The sequence below is a fragment of the Nyctereutes procyonoides genome, unplaced genomic scaffold, assembly GCF_905146905.1.
Source record: "Nyctereutes procyonoides isolate TBG_1078 unplaced genomic scaffold, NYPRO_anot_genome, whole genome shotgun sequence".
Taxonomy (NCBI): domain Eukaryota; kingdom Metazoa; phylum Chordata; class Mammalia; order Carnivora; family Canidae; genus Nyctereutes; species Nyctereutes procyonoides.
The window spans coordinates 4827809-4848418 of NW_026575144.1; the positions used below are offsets into that span (position 1 = coordinate 4827809).

Below are 20610 nucleotides of genomic sequence, written 5' to 3' on the forward strand. Positions count from 1 at the left end.
TCTTTTCTGTGTATTTGTAAACAAAAAAAACAAAGAAAATTAAAAACTAATTCACTTTTATAAGTCCATTTTCTTTTGACATTAGGATGACTTTTGTATTGATCAATATGAGTATTTGCAACAAAGGTTCATAATGTTTTGAGATTACATTGATTAACAGGTGATACCAGGGTTTTCCATTTCTAGCTTCACCACTCATGGCCAGATCCTTTTAAAAATAAACAGATAATTCAGGCATATCTGATCATTCTTACTAAACATCAAATAATTGTACTGTGGCAATTGACTTAGCTTATTCAGTGACTACTAATTCAGTTTTTAAAGGCTAATCAATTCATAAAATGCCTCAATTTTTACTTCTGAAAATGATAGAGACTTTTAGGAGTTGATAGCATCAAGTTAGCCATTGTATTATGCATGTCTCTTTCAGTTTATTATATAAGGGTCAATGAAGACATAAAAAGAGGCAAAAGAAAGAGCACTGTAAGCTAAAGCCGAGTCAACCATTTGCAGGAATTTGAAAGGAATTTCTACTATTTGAAGCTGAATTAAAAATCATAGTTGGTAGGTTATACATCCTTTGTCATCTGAACAGTACCTGACCAGCTTGGAAATAGATAAGAAATGTGTCCCTTCTCTTGAGAATTTGATATAGGTAGGCATGGGAAAAGGCAAGACTGACCCCATGGGCTGTTGGTGTATAGCAGAGGAAGTCAGGGTTCATGTTCCTCCCAAGCCAGTGTAAATAGTTAATACTACCCTAATAGGGCAAGAACAGCTGTGAACAAGAACAGTTGTGAAATGAGATGAATCAGCAACTGTGGTCAAGCAAGAAGTAGGCTCTTTGACAGGGTATCAGCCAAGTCATAATTATAAAACAATAAAAGCAATCCTATTAAAATCAAGAACAAAGTAAAAATATCTATTATATCAATATAACTGACACAATTTTAAAAATTGTAGCTAAAATAGCAAGAATGAGAGATGAAACTACTGAAAAGAAATAGAGAAACTGAATACTATTTTAAAATAATAGATTACAGACCTAGAAAATCTAAGGAAATTTATTGAAACACTATTTGAACTAATACAGAATTCAGTATAAGTGGCTAGATTCAAGATAAAAATACAAAAAGTGGTAAGCTGCTCTCAAAACCAATATCTAGTTAGAAAATATGGCAAAAAATCTCTTTTACAATAAAAACAGCAAAAAACAAACATTAAATATCCCAAGAATAACCTTAATAAAAATGTAAACATAACTGTATCATGGTACTGTATCTATTGACAGAATATTATAAAGTTACCAGTTCACAAATTAATTTGGATAATAGAATTCTAATAAAACATTTTGGAGGGGGAATTTGGACAGTATATTTCTAAAATGTGCATAAAGAAATTAGCAATTTAGAATAACATGCTTTGGAAGGATATATTTCTAGCAAATGGTACAGTATATTATAAAGATTCAGTAGTTATAATAGTATGGTATTGGTATTAGGAGAGACAAAAACTGATAAATTATTCAATTAGATCTGTAAAGCATATACCCAAAGCACAGATACTTACTCAGAAGGTCACATATGATAAAGATCCATTGAATCATTAAATCAATGAGTAAGGGAAGGCCTATTAGATGTATAAATGGAGCTGGAACAATTATTTTTATAAGAAGAACATATTTTTTTTATCTCATATACCCAAAATTCTCACATAGATTAAATAATTAACTTTTAAAAGTACAGAGCATAAACAGTATGTTAAAAGAAAAGTGGATCATGGATACAAATATTCACTGAAATGGCAATACCTGTTTTAACATTTTTCTTGTTACTTAGGAAAATGCAAATCTAAACAAATCTTGTCAGCTGGCTATTAAATTAGTAAATATGTTTTAAAAATTATGGTTGGATGTATATAAAGTGTTTAGCTTGGCAAATGGAGAGAGCCTAATAAGTAATATTTTTCATCAAAATGGCTCAGGCAGCCGTGGAAGGACACTCATACATACCTAACTGGTTGGGTAGGGTAGGGACAAGGGAGTATTATAAAGGTTTTCTAGAAAGGAAATTAGAAATAGGCACTATGAACTTTAAAAAGGATTCTAAACAAATGAAAATCTAGACAAGATCATGGGACTTAAAGTGAAACAAAACATAAATGTAGCCAAAAAGCTTATATTCATAAAGATTTGTAATTATTTTAAAGTGGCATAATTAACCAGTATGAAAATATGCATTTAAATGCCATAAGTGTAATAGGGAAATATCTTTAAAATTTTTTCATAAAGGTTTAAAGTATTTATATTCTGAGTAATTAAAACTAATTTCAAAAAAATAAAAAATAAAAATAAAACTAATTTCACTTTATCATTGAACTTTCTACTGTATTGTGTTATGCTGTAATTCATACATCTTAATCTACTTGGTAGAACTTTGATTCTCTTTGAAAATGTATAGATACTGGAATGTCTGGGTGGCTCAGCAGTTGAGCAGCTGCCTTGGGCTCAGGGCGTGATACCGGGGTCCAGGGATCGAGTTCTGCATCAGGCTCCTTGTATGGAGCCTGCTTCTCCCTCTGCCTATGTCTCTGCCTCTCTCTCTCTCTGTGTCTCTCATGAATAAATAAATAAAATCTTAAAAAAAAAGAAAATATATAGATACCATTAGAATATCAGAGGAAAATTGTTAATCTCGTATTTAAAGGGAATAATGAAGGAAAAATTTTGACTGTGTCAAAGATCTAGATTAACATCTAGAATAGATCATTAAAACAATTATTTTAAAGTTTGAAGAATATATGAATGAGAGAAAATACGTTTCTATCTCCTTTAAAACATATACCCTTTTCTTGGTCTCAAAGAAGGAATGTATTACTCTTTTCAGTTTTATTTCTTAAGGGAAATGCTGTAGTTTGTAACATGAATATATAAAGATCTGAAAATTCTTTCCTAGACCAGTTAAATCTTCTTAATGGAAAGAGTTTGTAATCTGTTTGTCATGAACAATGATCTTAGACAAGTCACTTTTCTTCATCTTTAAAGTTTGCAGAGTGGAAGTCCTGACGTCCTTTCTACCTATTATTTTCTGATTTTGAAATGTATTTACATTAGTTGCTACTGCTTACCCCAAATAGAAATTCAACAATTTCATCTATTTCAAAAACATAAATCACAAAATGAAAATGTTGTGGCATAAGCTTATTACAGACCTTACTTAATAATTTGTTGAATAATAGTTCATAGAGTTTTTGGTAAATTATTTAAATAACTTAATAGATTTTATATTCCTAGTCTAGGCAATTTTTGAGAAAATATTGCCTGGGTTAGAATACTTAAATGATAAATTTTATATTGGCTTTAATAGTCAGAATCCATTATGGAATTCAGAGGTTCATTTCACTCTAAGAAATGAAACTTATCAAGATTATTACCTGTCATTTCTTTTTCGCTTTCTTCATAGATATTCGAATACCACTAATGTGGAAAGACTCTGATCACTTCAGCAATAAGGAACGTACGTACGATTTTAATTTATATTTGAAATGTTTTCTTTAAAGTATATAGTAAATTTGTGATTATTGGGGGGAAAAAAGCTGCTTCCACATTGAAATAAATTGATGTCATTTGTCAGAATAAACAATATCTTGCTGAACTGTGTTTTCTCCAGTACAAATATGTTGTAATTACTTGATATTAATTAAGATAATGCCTATCTAATGTACTTTTAGTTGTTGATTGGAACCTATACAAGGAAAGTAACAGGTTGTGGGGAAGGGAAGTGTGCAACAAAAGAAAATGTTGAAGGCAGCATTTCTTTTTGACCAGAATCCGGGAGATCTTTTTTACCTTGTTTTGTTACTTCAGATTATTTAGCAGGGTATAAGAGGGAAAGATTTTACCTCAATCTGATTTTTTTCCCCTTTAGCATTTTATGGCTTTATATAGTCTTCACAAATCCATGTAATGCTTAGGTCATAGAAATTAACCTCAAATGATTTCTAGCTGTTAGAGGCAAAGCAGAAAAGATATGATAATCCTTTATCTTTCTTGTCTATTGTGATAGCTTTGTTCCTCGTACTTTTAAAAATTGAATCATATTGAGCATAATTAGTTTTATATGAAGAATCCAAAATCAGGTTAGTATATTTGTTATTCAATTAGGAAATATAATTTACTTTACAAAGGAATACATGTGGGGATTAAGCATATCTTTCTGATTACTATAGAGAATAAGTTTTTCTGAAGAGCTACATTTTCTCAATAATGAGGTTTTAGCCCTTTAATCACCCAATACTTTTAAAAAACATCACCAAATTAAAAGGCTCAGCAGTTATGTTTTTTGTGTATGCATATCTACTTTTTATTGTTTTTGTGGTTTCCTCCCCTGCTGTCAGTTTGGTGGAAAATGTTTTGCTGTTGTTAACGTGTCTGCTCCTAACCTCTTATAATAGAAAACTTCTTAAATAGGTTTGGAAACCAAAATGAGAGAGGTAATAGTATATACACAATAATAAAATGGATACTAATGAAAGCTTAGAGAGTTTTCTAGGAATAAAATTTATGAATGTGAGGCTTACTTTAGGCTACTGAGAGGCCAATATTTTCAACTTTATTTTTTGATACTCCTTGGTTTAATTGCTTTGTTCTGGTTGGGAAGGATGTGGACATATACTGTCAGAACAGTCCCTATAAAAAGTTAAGGATTACAGTGTAACATGTATGAAAACAAGAGCCTTTTAACAAATATTTGAACTAATTTGTCATTTTCAAGTAGATTTTAACAAACATAACTTAGGCATGATTCATCTCATGGATCATTGTTTTTCCCCTAGGATCACAGCACTATGCCATTTTCTGTTTATTCAAAATGGGAGCCGAAGTTTTTGATACTGACATGATGATTGTGGATAAAACAATCACAGATATATGTTTTGAAAATGTAACTATATTGTAAGTATGTTTAAGTCTTCAGAGAATGAAAAAAAAAGTCTTCAGAAAATAATTTAAAGGAAGACAAAATTATTGAGGGTTTTGGATTAGTTTTGAACATTAAGATCTTTAAATGTTTAAATTGATTCTGAAAATTACTTTATTCAAAAGAAGCCCATTTTTGCATTTGAAATTTTTCAATGTAAAATAAAGTGGAAATCATGTAATATTGGTAGTAAATATTTGACTCCTTGGATATGAGAAATTTTTGTAAACATTTGTAGTTTATTATTAACCAAGCTATGAATACAATGGAATCTCATAACGTTATTTTATATGGAGTGGATCTGGGCATAAAATAGGTTCTTACATCTCATATAGGGTATTTAGTTACAGAAATACTAAAATAGTTATAACAACTTTGTTTATAAGATAGTCCTGAAATAATGTACCATAGGGAAAGCACTTTGGTAAAATTTCGAGATGTTCTTTTTCTTATGGTGTACTTCTTTCATGTACTCCAAAACAATAAAAAATTGGGTGATCCTTAGGGCTGTTTTTATTGCCCCTGCTCTTTTACAGGCTCATTTTATTGTGGTCATAATACAGAACCAGAAGGAACTCCTCAGGTGGCCATAGAAATCATTTTTAACTAACATAAGTTTTTCCTGGCCTCTTTCAAAGGTTCTATTGGCCTAAATCAGTGTGTGACTTGTATTTCTTTCAGGGTTTCAAAAACACTGTCTTCATACCTAAATATTAATAGCTACTTAACTATTAAAATAAAATTGAACATACATTTTTTTTCCATTTTCAGCTATGGAGCTAAACAGTTGAGTTTTGAGAGTAATTTTGCCACTCGCATAACATTAGAAAAACTATTGCAAACCATGTTTTGTGGCTTCTGTCCAGTGTCCCATAAATAATTGTGTAGCATGGAAAAATAAAATGCATTGCTCTGAGTTATTAGCAGTTGTGTAGGCCTTCTTACAAACTATCGAACCAAAGGAATTTATTTAGGATCCTCAGAATACATTGCCAAATGCTTACATAGTTGAGACTGTAAAGAATAATTTTTCTTGCTTATCCAACTACATTTATCTCCATAATCAACTTTTGCTAGTGCATTTTTTCTACCAAAATCATCCTATTAATGGGCTCTTTTCTTCACATCACTTTGCTATCGTTTGTTTTTACCACAAAGACAAAATCATAAATTTTTTTTCATTGAACGAACAATGCAAGTTACTTGGGAAGACAACACATGATTTATAATTTTTGAAAAATTCTGTAAATATTTTAAATTGTTCCAAAAATAACTGCTGACAAATGTTCTAAATGTTGTTTAAAAATGTGCTTTTGTTACAATTGTTTTTAATAAGTATTCAATATTTATGAATCTCTGGTTTTTCTCTAAATATTGACATTTGTTAGTCATTACCAAGAATACTGTATGTTTAAAGGTTGCCAAGTAAACTATAAAAATATCTGGGAGTTATTTCTTGGATGTATCCAAAGTATAGATTGGCCATTTAAAATCTCTGAGACTGACGGATCTTCCATCTAAGGCAACATCTACTGCTGATGGACCTCTCTTGTGGTTTTAAGTAACTTTAATTGTTAGTAACACCACCACAATCTTTTATGGTAAAGGTAGTTCATTGTGTCTAAAAAAGGGCAAAGCCAAGCTTAGCATTTGCTAAAAGTGCAGAATTTTTGCATATGAGTATAAGTGTATTGAATACCTTTTATGCAAGGTTAAGAATTAGAGACCACCAAAGCAGCACTCTCCCTCAAGAAGTTCCTGCCTTGCAGTATAGCTCTTTGTATTGTTTCTTGCTTGTATGTTTGTTTTCCCCTAGATAACCAAACAGTGCAGCATTATTTTAGAGTTATTGGGAACAAAGGTAGGGTGGGGTGGGGAGGACGTCGTAGTGATTAGACTGTGACTCTTTATGAAAAAGAAATGAACACTGAAGTTTGCAACAGAAGAATCCTTTTATGTTTTCTTTCCTTTTTTGATTTTTAAGTCTTTCCCTTTTGGAGGAATAGTTATTTCAGGAAATCACACATATTATATAAATACCTTAAAAAGAGGTGTAACTGAAGACAGGACAACAGGAAATAGCACTGGCAACAAGATGACCAGAGGGCATTATTCTTTTTCTTTAGGACTGTGCCTGCATATATTGGTTGCTTTGTGTTAACATGGCCCTACTTTAGAAGCTGGAAGTTGCTATGACTCTCTCAGGTCCTTTAGATACTAAACAGGGGGAGATTCTGACTCATTAACATATATTAACATGAACATTTCAAATTGTGATTTTAAATGTTATGAAAACACCAAAGGATGTTCCAATTTTATTTTCTACTGAGTTAAATTTCTAATGTTGTGAATGCTCTTGATTTTAGTAATGAAGCAGAGCCAGACTTTCAGGTAAAGGTGGAAGTATATAGCTGCTGTATAGAAGACTCTTCCATAACCAACACACCCAAAAAACTAGCTAAGAAATTGAAGACATCTATAAGTAAAGCAACAGGGAAGAAAATAAATTTGGTGTTTCAAGAAGATCATGAAACATGTTCGTCCATTTCGTAAGTTTTTTAATACAGCATTTATAGTGACATAGGATTACTATATATCTGTGACATTTTAAAGTATTGTATGTGGAGTTTAAGTTTACATTTTAAATGGAAAAAGCATCCTGAAGCAGAAACAAAACACATTTATCCAGTTGAGGTCTCCTTAATACCTTCCTTTGAAAGTACGAAGTTGAGGGACAGTGTATTTTAGTGATTTGGAATTCCAGTATCTACCACAAAGCTGAAATATTTTTCTTTCTTTTTTTTTTTTTTTTTGAAATATTTTTCTTAAAAAGGGACTGTCAAACTGCTTACTGCCTGTCAGTCTACTAACTGGATTTCTGTATATGTCATGCGTTATTCATTCAGATTTTTAAAAGTATTTTATATCTTTATAACAAAACTTCTTTACCATTATCATGTCTAACAAAATAAAAAATAAATCCGTAATATCATCTGATATCCAGTCCATATTCAAATTGTCCCCATTATGAAAATATCCTCTTCTAATTTGTGCAAATCAGGATCCAAATAAGGTCTACAGTGTGCTTAAGTGAGTCTTTCTAAGTTTCTTTTAGTCTTTAATGATTTCCCTTCTACTTTTTTTTTGTCCTGTTTATTGAAGAAATCAGATATTGCAGAATTTCCCATATTTTAGATTTAGCTAATGCCATCTTTGTCTTTCTTTTTAAACATCTTTTTCTATCTCCTGTGTTTCCTACAACTGGTAGTTAGATTAGGAGGACTGATTTGATTCAGGTTCTTTTTTAGGTAATAATACTTCATATTAATTTTAGGTACTGGGGATCCCTGGGTGACTCAGCGGTTTAAGTGCCTGCCTTTGGCCCAGGGTGTGATCCTGGAGTCCTGGGATCGAGTCCCACGTCGGGCTCCCAGCATGGAGCCTGCTTCTCCCTCTGCCTATGTCTCTGCCTCTCTCTCTCTCTCTCTCTCTCTCTCTCTCATAAATAAATAAATAAATAAATAAATAAATAAATAAATAAATAAATAAATCTTAAAAAAAATAATTTTAGGTACATCCTACTGTCTCCATTAGGAGGCCTTGTCCCACTTACAGTTTTATTAAAATTGTGCAGTGGGTTCAGGTGTTGCCAGCCTAATTCATCCATTATAAAGTTCTTTATCAATGTTTCATCTAATGGTTTTAGCAGCCATTGTTGATAATTATTTCATTAGGGATTATAATTTGGTGACTTTCTAAATTTGTCATGCATATGTTTTTAAACTTTGAATTTTCTCAGAAAAGACTTTTCCTCCATGAACTGTGGATATAATTGGGAAAAAATGATGGAGGAAAGGGAGAAAAAAAATGCTAGCTTCTTTTACTTACCCAGTTTTAGAATAATGAGTTGATATCCTAGCAACCATGGAGGTAATCAGTGTTTTCTCTTATTTGAACTCTTGAATTTTTGTATATGTTTGTGTTTCAATCTGTTATAGTTATTATTCTCTTTGAAGCCAAGTTGTCCCATCTTTGATCAGGGGGAACCCTTTCAACTGACTCCTGTAGCTTTTGACACAACCTAATCTCTGAAAGCTTCTTTACTTTCTGACACCAGCTGTTCCACATTCATCTTTTATTTTTCTGCCCAGACTTGGAGTCACCATTTCTTCGAGGAGCGCTGGTTTCTTTCAGATATTTTCTTTAAACATTGTGTTTGTTACTTCACAAATAGTTTTATGTTTATGTTTCTTGGGAAAACTGTTGATCAGTCCACATTCTTAGAATTTTTTTGCATGTCTTGGTAGAGTTGGCTCTTCAGCATGTAAATAACTTGACTAGAATTACAGAAAGCAAAATATTTCAGGTATATACACCCTGGAAATGTCAATCATCAGAACATAATTAAATAACTCTTCATGTCAGATACATTACATATGGGAAATATCTTGGGATTCTAGCATTATAGTTCAGTCTCTTTTGATTGAGGCCTATGCTAAGAAACACATTTTAGATCATGACTGAGTTTGCAGCAGCATAAGCAGAGAGATTTCATGAAGCAATACTTAGCCCTAGCTATTTATAATATAGTTTTCAGACCCTTTTTATTTTTAAAAAATGCAGTTTATGAGTCATAAATCCATGTCACAATCCAATGGATGGGTTTTTCCCCCCATTTTCCACTGAAAAATGGTTACAAAAGATGTTAAGTCTTTCCTCGTTATAAATATCATTAAAAAATAGATAAGGGACCCATTCATTTTCTTCCTTTAGAATTAAGGCCTTCTTTTTCTAGATTAAGAGATGTCAAGAATTTACTACAGAGTTTAGTAGTTCTAAAACTTTTTTAAGCAGCAAAATTTATTTTGCTTTATTCAAAACAATGACAGGACCATTAATGTCCTGGGCAAGTAACATTATTCCCTGGGTCTCAGTTTTCTCATATGAAAGGTAAAGATGCTTAGACACAATCATTTATTAGGAGCCTCTTTACAGACATTTCTAGGGTTTCATACACCTTAAAGCTTGTAAAAAAAGGAGTGAGCCTCAGACCTCATTTTAAAATACCATTATTTGGCAGTGAGTACTTAATTTTTATCCTGTCATGTATTATTTGTGTGACCCAGGGCAGAGTAATTTACTCTTGTGTCTTCTCTTTTCCTTCTGTAAAATGGGAATAATAATAATGTAATATCTAACTCCATAGGCTAATTATGAGATTCAAAAAAGATAAATCGGGGATGCCTCAGTGGCTCAGCAATTGAGCATCTGTCTTTAGCCCAGGGCGTGATCCTGGAGTCCCGGGATCGGGTCCCACATGGGGCTCCCTACATGGAGCCTGCTTCTCTCTCTGCCTATGTCTTTGCCTCTCTCTCTCTCTCTGTTTCTCATGAATAAATAAAAATTTTAAAAAACCAAAAAAGATAAATCCTAAACTTGGTGTGTAGTAAGCATTTTAAAAATTCAGATATAAATTAACAAGTAACATATTAGCTTCAGGTGTGCAACATAACGATTCAGTTTTGTATACACTGAGAAAGGATTGCTACAATAAGTCTAGTTATGGTGCCTAGTAACTAGCTCACTGTACAAAGTTAGAGATTTTTTTTCTTATGATGAGATCTTTTAAGATTTACTCTCTTAGCAGTTTTCAGATATTTAATTCAATATGATTGACTATAGTCATCATGCTGTAAATTACATACTCATAATTTATTTATTTTATGATTGGAAATGTACCTCTTGACTCCCTTTGCCTATTTTGCCTACCCCCCCCCCAACACACCTCCCCTCTGACAGGCACCAATCTGTTTTCTATATTTATTAGTTCTGTTTTGCTTATTTTGTTTTTTAATTCCACATATAAGTGAAATCATATGGTATTTGTCTTTTTCTGTCTGACTTATTTCACTTAACATAATATCCTCATGGTCCATTCATATTTTTGCAAAAAGCAAGATTTCATTCTTTTTTATTATGACTGAGTAGTCATCTACTACATAAACATATCACATCTTCTTTATTCATCCATTAGTGGATACTTAGGTTGTTTCCATATCTTGGTTATTATAAATAATGCTATAGGGAACATAGGGATGCATACACTGTCTTTTTGAAATAGTGTTTTCATTTTCTTCAAATAAATGCCCAGTAGTAGAATTGTTACATGAAGCTAGAAAGCTTCTGCACAGTGAAGGAAATTATCAACAAAATGAACAGGCAGCCTACTGAATGAGACAAGATATTTTCAAATCGTCTATTTGTTAAGGGGTTAATATTCATATACATTAAGAACTCTTAGAATTTAATAGCAAAAAAGAATCCAATTAAAATATAGGCAGAGGATCTGAATAGACATTGTTCCAAAGAAGACATACTGATGGCCAACAGAAACATGAAAAGAATCGTGGTCAGCATCAAAAATCATCAGGGAAATGCAAATCAACACCACAGTGAGCTACCACTTCATAACTGTTAGAATGACTGTTATCAAAAAAAGGATAAGAAATAAATGTTGGTGAGCATGTGGAGAAAGGCGGAACCCTCATGCACTGTTGGTGGGAATGTAAATTGGTGCAACCACTATGGAAAACAGTATGGAGGTTCCTAAAAAATTAATAATTGGAAAAAATAAAAACAGTATTTAATCATTAAGTTCTTGCCATTATTGTTACTATTTTTACTTTTCTGAGACTAGTGCTTTTCCTTAACTTTTTTTCAAACTCATGCTTAAGTACTGCAATTTAAAAACAAGATAGGATTATAAAATATAGACGGATATTTTAAAATATAAAACCATTGCTTATAATTTCAAAGAAGATAATCTGAGTGATATTAGAACTTGCATTTAACCCATGTTCCTCTTTGAAGCCTGGAGGAATTTTTGAACGTAGCAGTATTTGTATTACGTTCTTGTCATTTTTAGAAGATTTTATTTGTTTATTTGACAGCAAGAGAGAGAGAGCATGAGTGGGGGTTGGAGGAGAGGCCCAAAGGGAGAAGCAGACTCTCCTCCGAGTAGGGAGCCTAATTGGGGCTCCATCCCAGGATACTGAGATGATGATCTGAGCTAAATAAAGGCAGACGCTTTACTGACTGAGCCACTCAGGTGCCTCAGTATTAAGTTCTTTTAAGTAACAAATGGCATATTTATCTTGAAGTGTTCATTCTCTTATTTAGATTTGTTATTCTACTTGGTTTATACCTGAATCCAAACACTAATTTTCATTATGAACATTGCCCATCCAACTTGTATGCCATTTGCTTATTTATACCAATTAAAGTTGATCAAAGGAAGAGTAAAGTGTTTTACATTTCACTGATTCGTTCTGCTAATACCTGAATTCTACTGAGCTTCAGGTGTGAATCCAGCATATACTAGGTTAAACTCATAGCCCAGGATGACTCTTAATAATTCCTTAACTGACAGCTTCAGCACCATGATAAGAGTTTGAGGATGGCACTAGTGATCAAAATGCATAAGGAGATCAGGTTTGTTTCAATAGTGATCTTGTTCAATGAGAAGATTTCCAGTACAGCTTTTAATTTTCAACCAAAATGGGAATTAAAGGTCAAATTTGGGACATACATATCTTCTCTAATAATATGGCATGTGACCAAATATAGCTGTTCTTTCTGACAAAAAAGTACGTTTTTAAGTACCATTAAAAGTAGTCATTTTTTTTCATAGCATTTTTGGACCAATCTTCCCCCCCCCACCCTAACGTTATAACAATTGGTCTATTTGATATTTAAAAATGTAGCCGATTTAAACTGTTGGACCCAATATTAGGGTTGGCCAAAAGGAATGAGTGTAATGTTTTAGTAAGAAAATGTTATCCTGACAGGAATGTTTTAAAAGTGAGATCATTGTTGGTTTTGGAAGCATTGGCATTGTAATTAGTCATGGTTTAAAAATGAAGTAACTTGAAATATCATCATAAAGTATTGTTTGATCCAAAAGAAGACAGTGAACATTTTTGGTAATTTTTAGCATGCTCCCTGATGTGATTCATTTATTCATTTTATTTGTGGAATTTCACTTACTGAAATTCCTTTAGCCAGATTTTCCCAGTGTCTCTAATAACTGAGTTCACTATTTTATGCTTCTTGAGAACTATTTAGTACACTATTTGGCACTGTGTAAATATACGTCATTTTAAACAATCATTTCAAGAAAACTGGTAAAATTCAGAGTGATTATTTATTTGACAAAAAGGTATATTAATTTTTTTAAAAAGATACTATACTACATTTTAAATTAGATTGGAGCTATAGAACAAATATGTTAACCCTGTCTGGAATAAATGAGTTATTTATGTTCAAGGAACAATGAAGTTACTGTTTTGATTGTGTGAAAGATGATGCAGAGTTCAAACATAACTAGAGACATACTCAGCCATTGGGTGTCATTTCTTTATTCATTTAATGATCTTAGAAATGATTATTCAGCAGTGAAATCATATGGCACATTGGTTTCCAAGTTAATAATAAGTCATGTTCTCTGAACTCAAAATTCTTGCAGTGGTAAAATACAGTCACTTGTCTTTTAACAGAAAAAGTACCATAATTTTAAACTATTTCTTAATGAAATATAAAGGTAGTAAGTATAGTATAGTGGGATTCTCCTTCCAATACACCACTTGCCTAGCCAAAGGCAGGTCAATTATGTTCTCTGAACTTCAGTTTCTTCATCTGAAAATATGGACCAAATTATTTGCCCTGCCTACCTCAAGTAGTTATTGTGAATCTTTGAAAAGATATTGTTTGTCAAAATGCCTTAAACTGTACATATGTGGTATAATGCTTTGCATGTCTCTGATTTTTATGGGAGATTGCCATTGTACTACCACTTCACCACATGTATTATTTGATTACAAAAATAATCAAATAGAATTTAGAAGAGAAAAAAAGTTAATCATACTTCATTCCAAATCAAATACTTTTTATAATTTTGAACTGATAATTCCTTTTCTCTTACACATTGAGTACAAGGCTGGTGCCTTTAGCTCTTGCAACAGTGGAAATTTGTTGGTGCTTAGTGAACTTTTCCAGAAGTCTGCATATGAGTCTGACATTATGCCAGTTGCATTTGGAATTTAGTTTGAAATTGTAGTCATGCATCATTTTGTTAAAAAATTTTTGCTGCATTTTAGAGACAGAAACATAAATTTTCCTATATAAATACTGACAAAGACATTAGGTATTGAGAGATATCGCTAGTCTATGGTGGTTGTATATTAAAACCTAAGATAAATCAGCCCATCATGCTGCACTTATGCAGTAAAGTATTTCAGTTATTTCTCAATAAAGCTGGAGAAGAAAACAAACCAACAGTTGTTCTCTAAGGGAATAATGTTCTGTAGGGTATGCATTGCACACCTACTACATGTATACATACTTTTCTTCATAGTAGAGATTCTATTAAAGACTTAGTAAGAGACAAAGGAGGTTTATGAAACATATCACCTGGCACAATTAATAAAGATTCCCATCAGGGGATCCCTGGGTGGCGCAGCAGTTTGGCGCCTGCCTTTGGCCCAGGGCGCGATCCTGGAGACCCGGGATCGAGTCCCACATCGGGCTCCCGGTGCATGGAGCCTGCTTCTCCCTCTGCCTGTGTCTCTGCCTCTCTCTCTCTGTCTCTCTCTCTCTCTCTCTCTCTCTCTCTCTCTATCATAAATAAATTTAAAAAATTAAAAATAAATAAATAAAGATTCCCATCAGACTTCTGTATTCTTCTTCAAAGTTTGGTTACATTACTGTCTGTCTAATTTTAATATGATTCCTGATGTTTTGAATGCTGAGGTTTTTACTATTTTGGGAAAAAAATGATAAAACCAAGAAAAAGTCTTGAACTAAAATTAAGATTACTAGCACAGAAAATAGAATTATTTTTGAATGAGAATTCATGTTTTATCACCACAAAGTACCAGGATATGAAATTTAGCATCAGAATTTTTAGATGCTTTGGCAAGAGTGCTATTTTAACACAAGTAGCATAAAGGGGACTGTAATGAAAAAAGTGGAATTAGTAATGAAGTCCTCCATTTTCCCATATGATGTATAAAAACTCCAAATCTTTGAAGTTGGTAAACCAGAAGAAGATTCATTCTTACTCCCAGGAAGTAAATATGAATCAGATTGTATCACTAATTTTTTATTAACCTTCTCTAATGATTTTCTGTACACTTTGAATCAAATCCACTCTTCCTCCAAGGCTCCCAGCAGAGTCTGAGGGCTCTAATCCCTGTCTTTATCTCTGACCTTCTGTACTAAGGTGATATTTCCCACTTGGCTCCCTATGCTTCAGCCACATTGCTCTTCTTTCAGCCCTCTCAGCTTGGAATGTTTTCTTTGCTTGGTTCCATCCTTTTATGAGATCCTCACCATTACTCCTTAGCCCTTTTCTTCTTTCTCATGCTTAACAAGTCTTCAGTTTTCTTATCCCCTTTGTTTCATAGAAAAGGTTGCATTATAACTTACAAATGCCATTATTTTATTCATCCCTCTGCTTAACTTTGTTTTCCCTCCCCCTTGCATCAGAACATAATACTGAGTCTTATTTGCCATTAATGCCCATCACCTGGCATAGGACTTAAAATATGTTAGATGTTCAGTTAATATTTTTGAGTAAATGGAGATCTTTCAAAGAAACATTTGTGAGATAAACCAAATAATGTGGAGATTTTCTTCAGATAAAATAGCATAAAAAGATAAATGCACTAAGTTGATAATTCATTTATGTTTATAATCTGTCATCTATAACATTAAATGTGTTTTTCATTTTTTTGTGGTTAAATATATATAAAATTTACAATTTTAACCATTTTTAAGTATGTAGTTCAGTGGCATTAAGTACATTCACAAATGTTTTACAACCATCTTCACCATCCATCCCCAGAACTTAATTTTCTCTTTCCAAACTGAAGTTCTATACCCAATAAAAAATAACACCCTGTTCCCCCCTCCATCCAACCATTGGCATATTCTAACTCTACTTTTTGTTTCTATGAATTAGACCACTCTAGAGTCTTTACATGTGAAATCAAGCAGTATTTGTCTTTCATGATTGGCTTATCACTTAGTGTAATGTCTTTAGTGTTAATCCATTTTGTAGCCTGTGTCAGAATTTCCTTCCTTTTAAGGCTGAATAATATTCCATTGTAATGTATGTGCCACATTTTGTTTATCCTTTCATCCTTTGAATGGACAGTTGACCTTCTATTGTTTGGCTATTGTGAGTAATGCTTCGATTTATACGGTGTACACATATCCATTTGAGTTCCTGTTTTATTAAATTCTTTTGTATATGTACCCAGAAGTGGAATTGCTGAATCATGTGGTAATTCTATTTCTAACTTTTTGAGGAACCAGCCACCATACCATTTTCCATAGTAGCTACAGCATTTTACTTTCTCATCAGCAATGTACAAAAGTTCCAGTTTGTCCACATCCTAGCCAACACTTACTATTCTGTTTTTTTTTTTAAGATTGTATTTATTTATTAATGAGAGATACACCGAGAGAAGCAGAGACATAGGGAGAAGCAGGCTTCCTGTGGGGAGCCTGATATGGAAATTGATCCCAGAACCCTAGGATCAGGATGGCAGATGCTCAACCACTGAGCCACCCTGGTGTCCCCGCCCCCCCTTTTTAAATGAAAGCCATCCCAGTGAATGTGAAGTGGTATCTCATTGTATTTTTTTAAATTTTAATTTTTAAATATTTATTTATTTTAGAAAGAGAGGGGAGTGCCTAAAGGGGAAGAGGCAAAAGGAGACCCAGAGAATCTCAAGCAGACTCCTTCCTGAGCACAGAGCCAGATGCGGGGCTCAATCTAACAACCCCAAGATAATGACATGAGCCCAAACTAAGTGTTGGATGCTCAACCAACTGAGCCACCCAGCTGCCTCACTGATTGTTTGAACATATGTCATGTTTTTATTGGTCATTTGTATATCTTCTTTGGAGAAATGTTTTTATTGGTCTTGAGTATATTTCTTGTTTTTATTGGCCATTTGTATATCTTCCTTGAAGAAATGTCTATTCAAGATCTTAGCCTGTTTTTTTTATCAGGTTTATTTTCTATTGTTGAACATTAAATTATTTTATGTAGTAGAAAATACACTAAAACACTTAAAGTATGTCTTATTTCTCCCTATTATTAGTGGTGCAAAATATAATTTGCTAGCTCATGCTACTTTGACCTTGGAGAGTGCTGAGGATAGCTTTAAGACCCATAATCTGTCTATTAATGGAAATGGTGAGTACAGTTTATATTTTACTTATTACATATGTCAATAGATAACGTGGTGACAGTAATTGTTTCTAGTTTTAATATGCTTCTCTGAATCAGATGTTGGCTTAAATAACATAGAGACATCCATGAATCTGTGGGTATCTTTTTCCTTATATGTCCATCCCTTTTTCCCCAAAAGAGAAAAAAATTGTTTTCTTTTCTCCATGCCATTTGCCAGAGACTTGTTTGTGAGGCTAGCTTAGTGAGACCAGAAAGGTTTTGTGTATACTGAGTCTTTGTCTTTGACTTGAAATTGATTACTTTACCAACCCTCTAGTTGGCAGTCAAAGACCTGTCTTAGTTTTAAAGTCGAAACTGAGAAGCCAACCCTCCTGGTGGTAGAAACAGAGGATAAAGATGGCAGGGCTAAATTCATTTGAACCTCTTTCTCTCTGGATGACATTGTTAGTTGTAGTTTATCCCAAAAAATAATATAGCAAGGTGAAGAAAGGAGCTTAGTGATTAGAAAGGTTTGTAAAATTTAATATGAGCATTCTCCATTCTCCCAGATTATTTTACCTATGAGGAAAAATACAGAGTGGCGATGGCAGAGTAGTTCATAAATATAATTTGGGTTATTTATTGTCCATTTTTGAAGCAGAATATATAAAATTATATACTACCTTACTTATTGTTGTGAAGATGAATGGCTATCTTTACTGATGAAATAGATGACTTTACAACAATATTTTTTAAGTTTTGCATTAAACATTACATTAAAAATACAGAAAAGTTCTTAACATGTAAATGTACAGTGCAACAAATAATTATAACTACCTCCACGTCAAGAAAGAACATTGCCAATGTTACTTCTTAATTAATCTAGGTGTAAATGTGTACCAATTTTTATGGTATTCACTTCCTTGCGTTTTTTGGTTATACCATTTGTGTGTGCTTCTCTAAATAATATAATTTAGTTTTCTGTGATTTGAACTTCATATGGATAAAATCTCATTGTCTCTAGTGACTTGGTTTTTGTTTATTCAGTGTGTATAGATTTTATTGCTTATAGTATTTCATTGTATGATTATATCACTATTATTTATCTTTTATTCAATTATTTTTCATAGTTATAGGGTCTTTAGGTTTACTGTTTCTTGAGTCAGTTTTAGTAGGTTATATTTTTATACTTATGTGTTTTACCTAAATTTGAGGTTCATTGGGGCACCTGGGTGGCTCAGTTGGTTAAGCATCCAACTCTTGATTTTGGCTCAGGTCATAATCTCAGGTCATGAGATTGATTGAGCCCTGTGTTGGGTTCCATGTTGAGTGTGGAACCTGCTTAAGGTTCTCTCCCTATGCTCCTCCTTCCACCACCACCACTTGCGCGCGCACACACACACACACACTCTCTCTCTCTCAAAAAATAAAAATAAATAAAATTTGAAGTTAATAAACATTAACTTCTTCATGATAGCTTTGTTGAATTACCCCAGCATCTGTAGTGATGTCCCTCCTTTCCACCTGATACTCCCGTTTTGTACATTCTCTTTTTATTATCATACTTGCAGTAGGTTTGCCAGTGTTTTTATTCAGTGTCTGTTCTATATATTCTAATTATTTGTTAGAAATAATTATTATAGTCTATATACTCTATATTACTATGAGAGATGTGATCAAATCTGCTGTGATTGTAGAGTTTTCTAGTTCTCCTAGTTATGTCTACTTTTGCTTTTTATTATTTGAGCCTTTGCTATTTGCTACACAAAGTCTTTTTTTTCTTTAAGGGGGCACCGTGCTGGAGCCCAATGTGGGGCTTGAACTCACAATTCTGAGATCAAGACCTGAGCGGAGATTAAGAGTTGGACACTTAACCCAACTGAGCTATCCAGGAGCCCCTGGATTTTAATTTTTTTCCAGTTTGACAATCTTTGTGGTTTTTTTAATGGCACATTTTTGGTCATTTTACATTTAATACCAAATAGATTATAAACCATATTATATGATATTAAATAACTGGGTTTAAATTTATCATCATATTCTGTGTTTGCTATTGGACTTATCCATTTCATGGTGGGTTTTTTTGTTCTTTTTAAGGATAGTTTTATCGTTTCACTTTTTCCTTGTTCTAAGTAAAGTTATAATTCTTTTCTCCTCTTGCAGAAATTACCTCTAGAAATGTCATTAATCATACTTATTGAAGTCTAAAATTAAAAGACAGTTTTACCTTTTTCTTAGACAATGCAAAGACTTTAGAGCAGTTAAACTCCATTTCTCTGACCTATGTGCTATTGTTATATATTATAATCCTATTCGATTTTTAGATTTCACAAGATGTTTTATACATTTTGTATTTATTTAGATTTACCTATAAGTTTCTGTGTACTACTTGTATCTTATACCTTACATCTGGGATCATTTTCCTTATACTTGAAGTATAATCCTTGGAATTTCTTTTAGTGTGTTTCACTTGTATCATATTTCTTTGTTCTTTTGTTTGCCTAAAGATGACTCTTTTGTTTCATTCTTGAAAGGTATCTTTTATAGGCTAAAGGATTTTGACAATTTCAATTTTTTTAATATTAAAGGTATAATTTCACTATCTTCTGGCTTTTTTTACTAGCTATTGAAAATTATTTGTTGGGACACCTGGGTGGCTCAGCAGTTGGGCAACTGCCTTCGGCTCAGGGTGTGATCCCTGAGTGCTGGGATTGAGTCCCACATCAGGTTCCCTGCAAGGAGCCTGTGTCTCTCATGAATAAATAAATAAAATCTTAAAAAAGAAGAAGAAGAAAATCATTTGTCAGTGTGTCAGTTCTGTGAAGGTAACTTTATTTTCCCCTTGTCTTCAGTTTTCTGAAGTTTCATTATGACATAGTGTAGAATTTTATTTCATTTATGCTGCTTTTGGAACTCTTTTAATTTCTTTAAATTACTCATTGGTGTCTTTCATTAGTTCTGGACAAAAATCTCACTTTTATACTTAGAGGGCCTCTGCTCTATTCTCTTGCTTTTCTCCTAGCATTCCTGTTAAACCTGCGTCAGTCCTTCTGGCTTTATCCTCTGTGTCTGTTCCCCTTTATGATATATTTTCATCTTTTTGTCTGTCTGATGCTTCTCTGGATTGTTTTGTGAACTATCTTCTGTCTCCTTTATTCTTTCTGTAGCTCTGTGTGATCTGCTGTTAAACCTTACACCAAGAGTTCTTCATTTCTGTTCTTGTAGTTGTTGGCTCTAGAAGTTCTGTTTGACTTTTTTCAGATTTACTCTGGAACTTTGTATTTCCTGCATTTTATCTTTTAGATTTTTAGTAAAAAAAGATGCATGGCTGTTTTATAGTTTGTGACTAATAATCCAGATATACAGTGTCTTTCTGGGTCTATTTCTGTTGTT

At 32.8% G+C, this 20610-nt stretch overlaps 1 protein-coding gene across 4 annotated transcripts in view; it reads left to right on the forward strand.

Annotated features, from left to right (window-relative positions):
- Positions 1-20610, forward strand: part of RTKN2 (rhotekin 2) — a 78696-nt gene that overhangs the window by 22414 nt on the left and 35672 nt on the right. For all 4 annotated transcript variants that reach the window (XM_055308913.1, XM_055308911.1, XM_055308912.1 and 1 more), the window contains 4 exons: positions 3462-3515; positions 4834-4951; positions 7343-7525; positions 17147-17241. In XM_055308913.1, coding sequence (XP_055164888.1) covers positions 3462-3515; positions 4834-4951; positions 7343-7525; positions 17147-17241 — 450 coding nt within the window. The remainder of the gene's footprint in view (positions 1-3461; positions 3516-4833; positions 4952-7342; positions 7526-17146; positions 17242-20610) is intronic.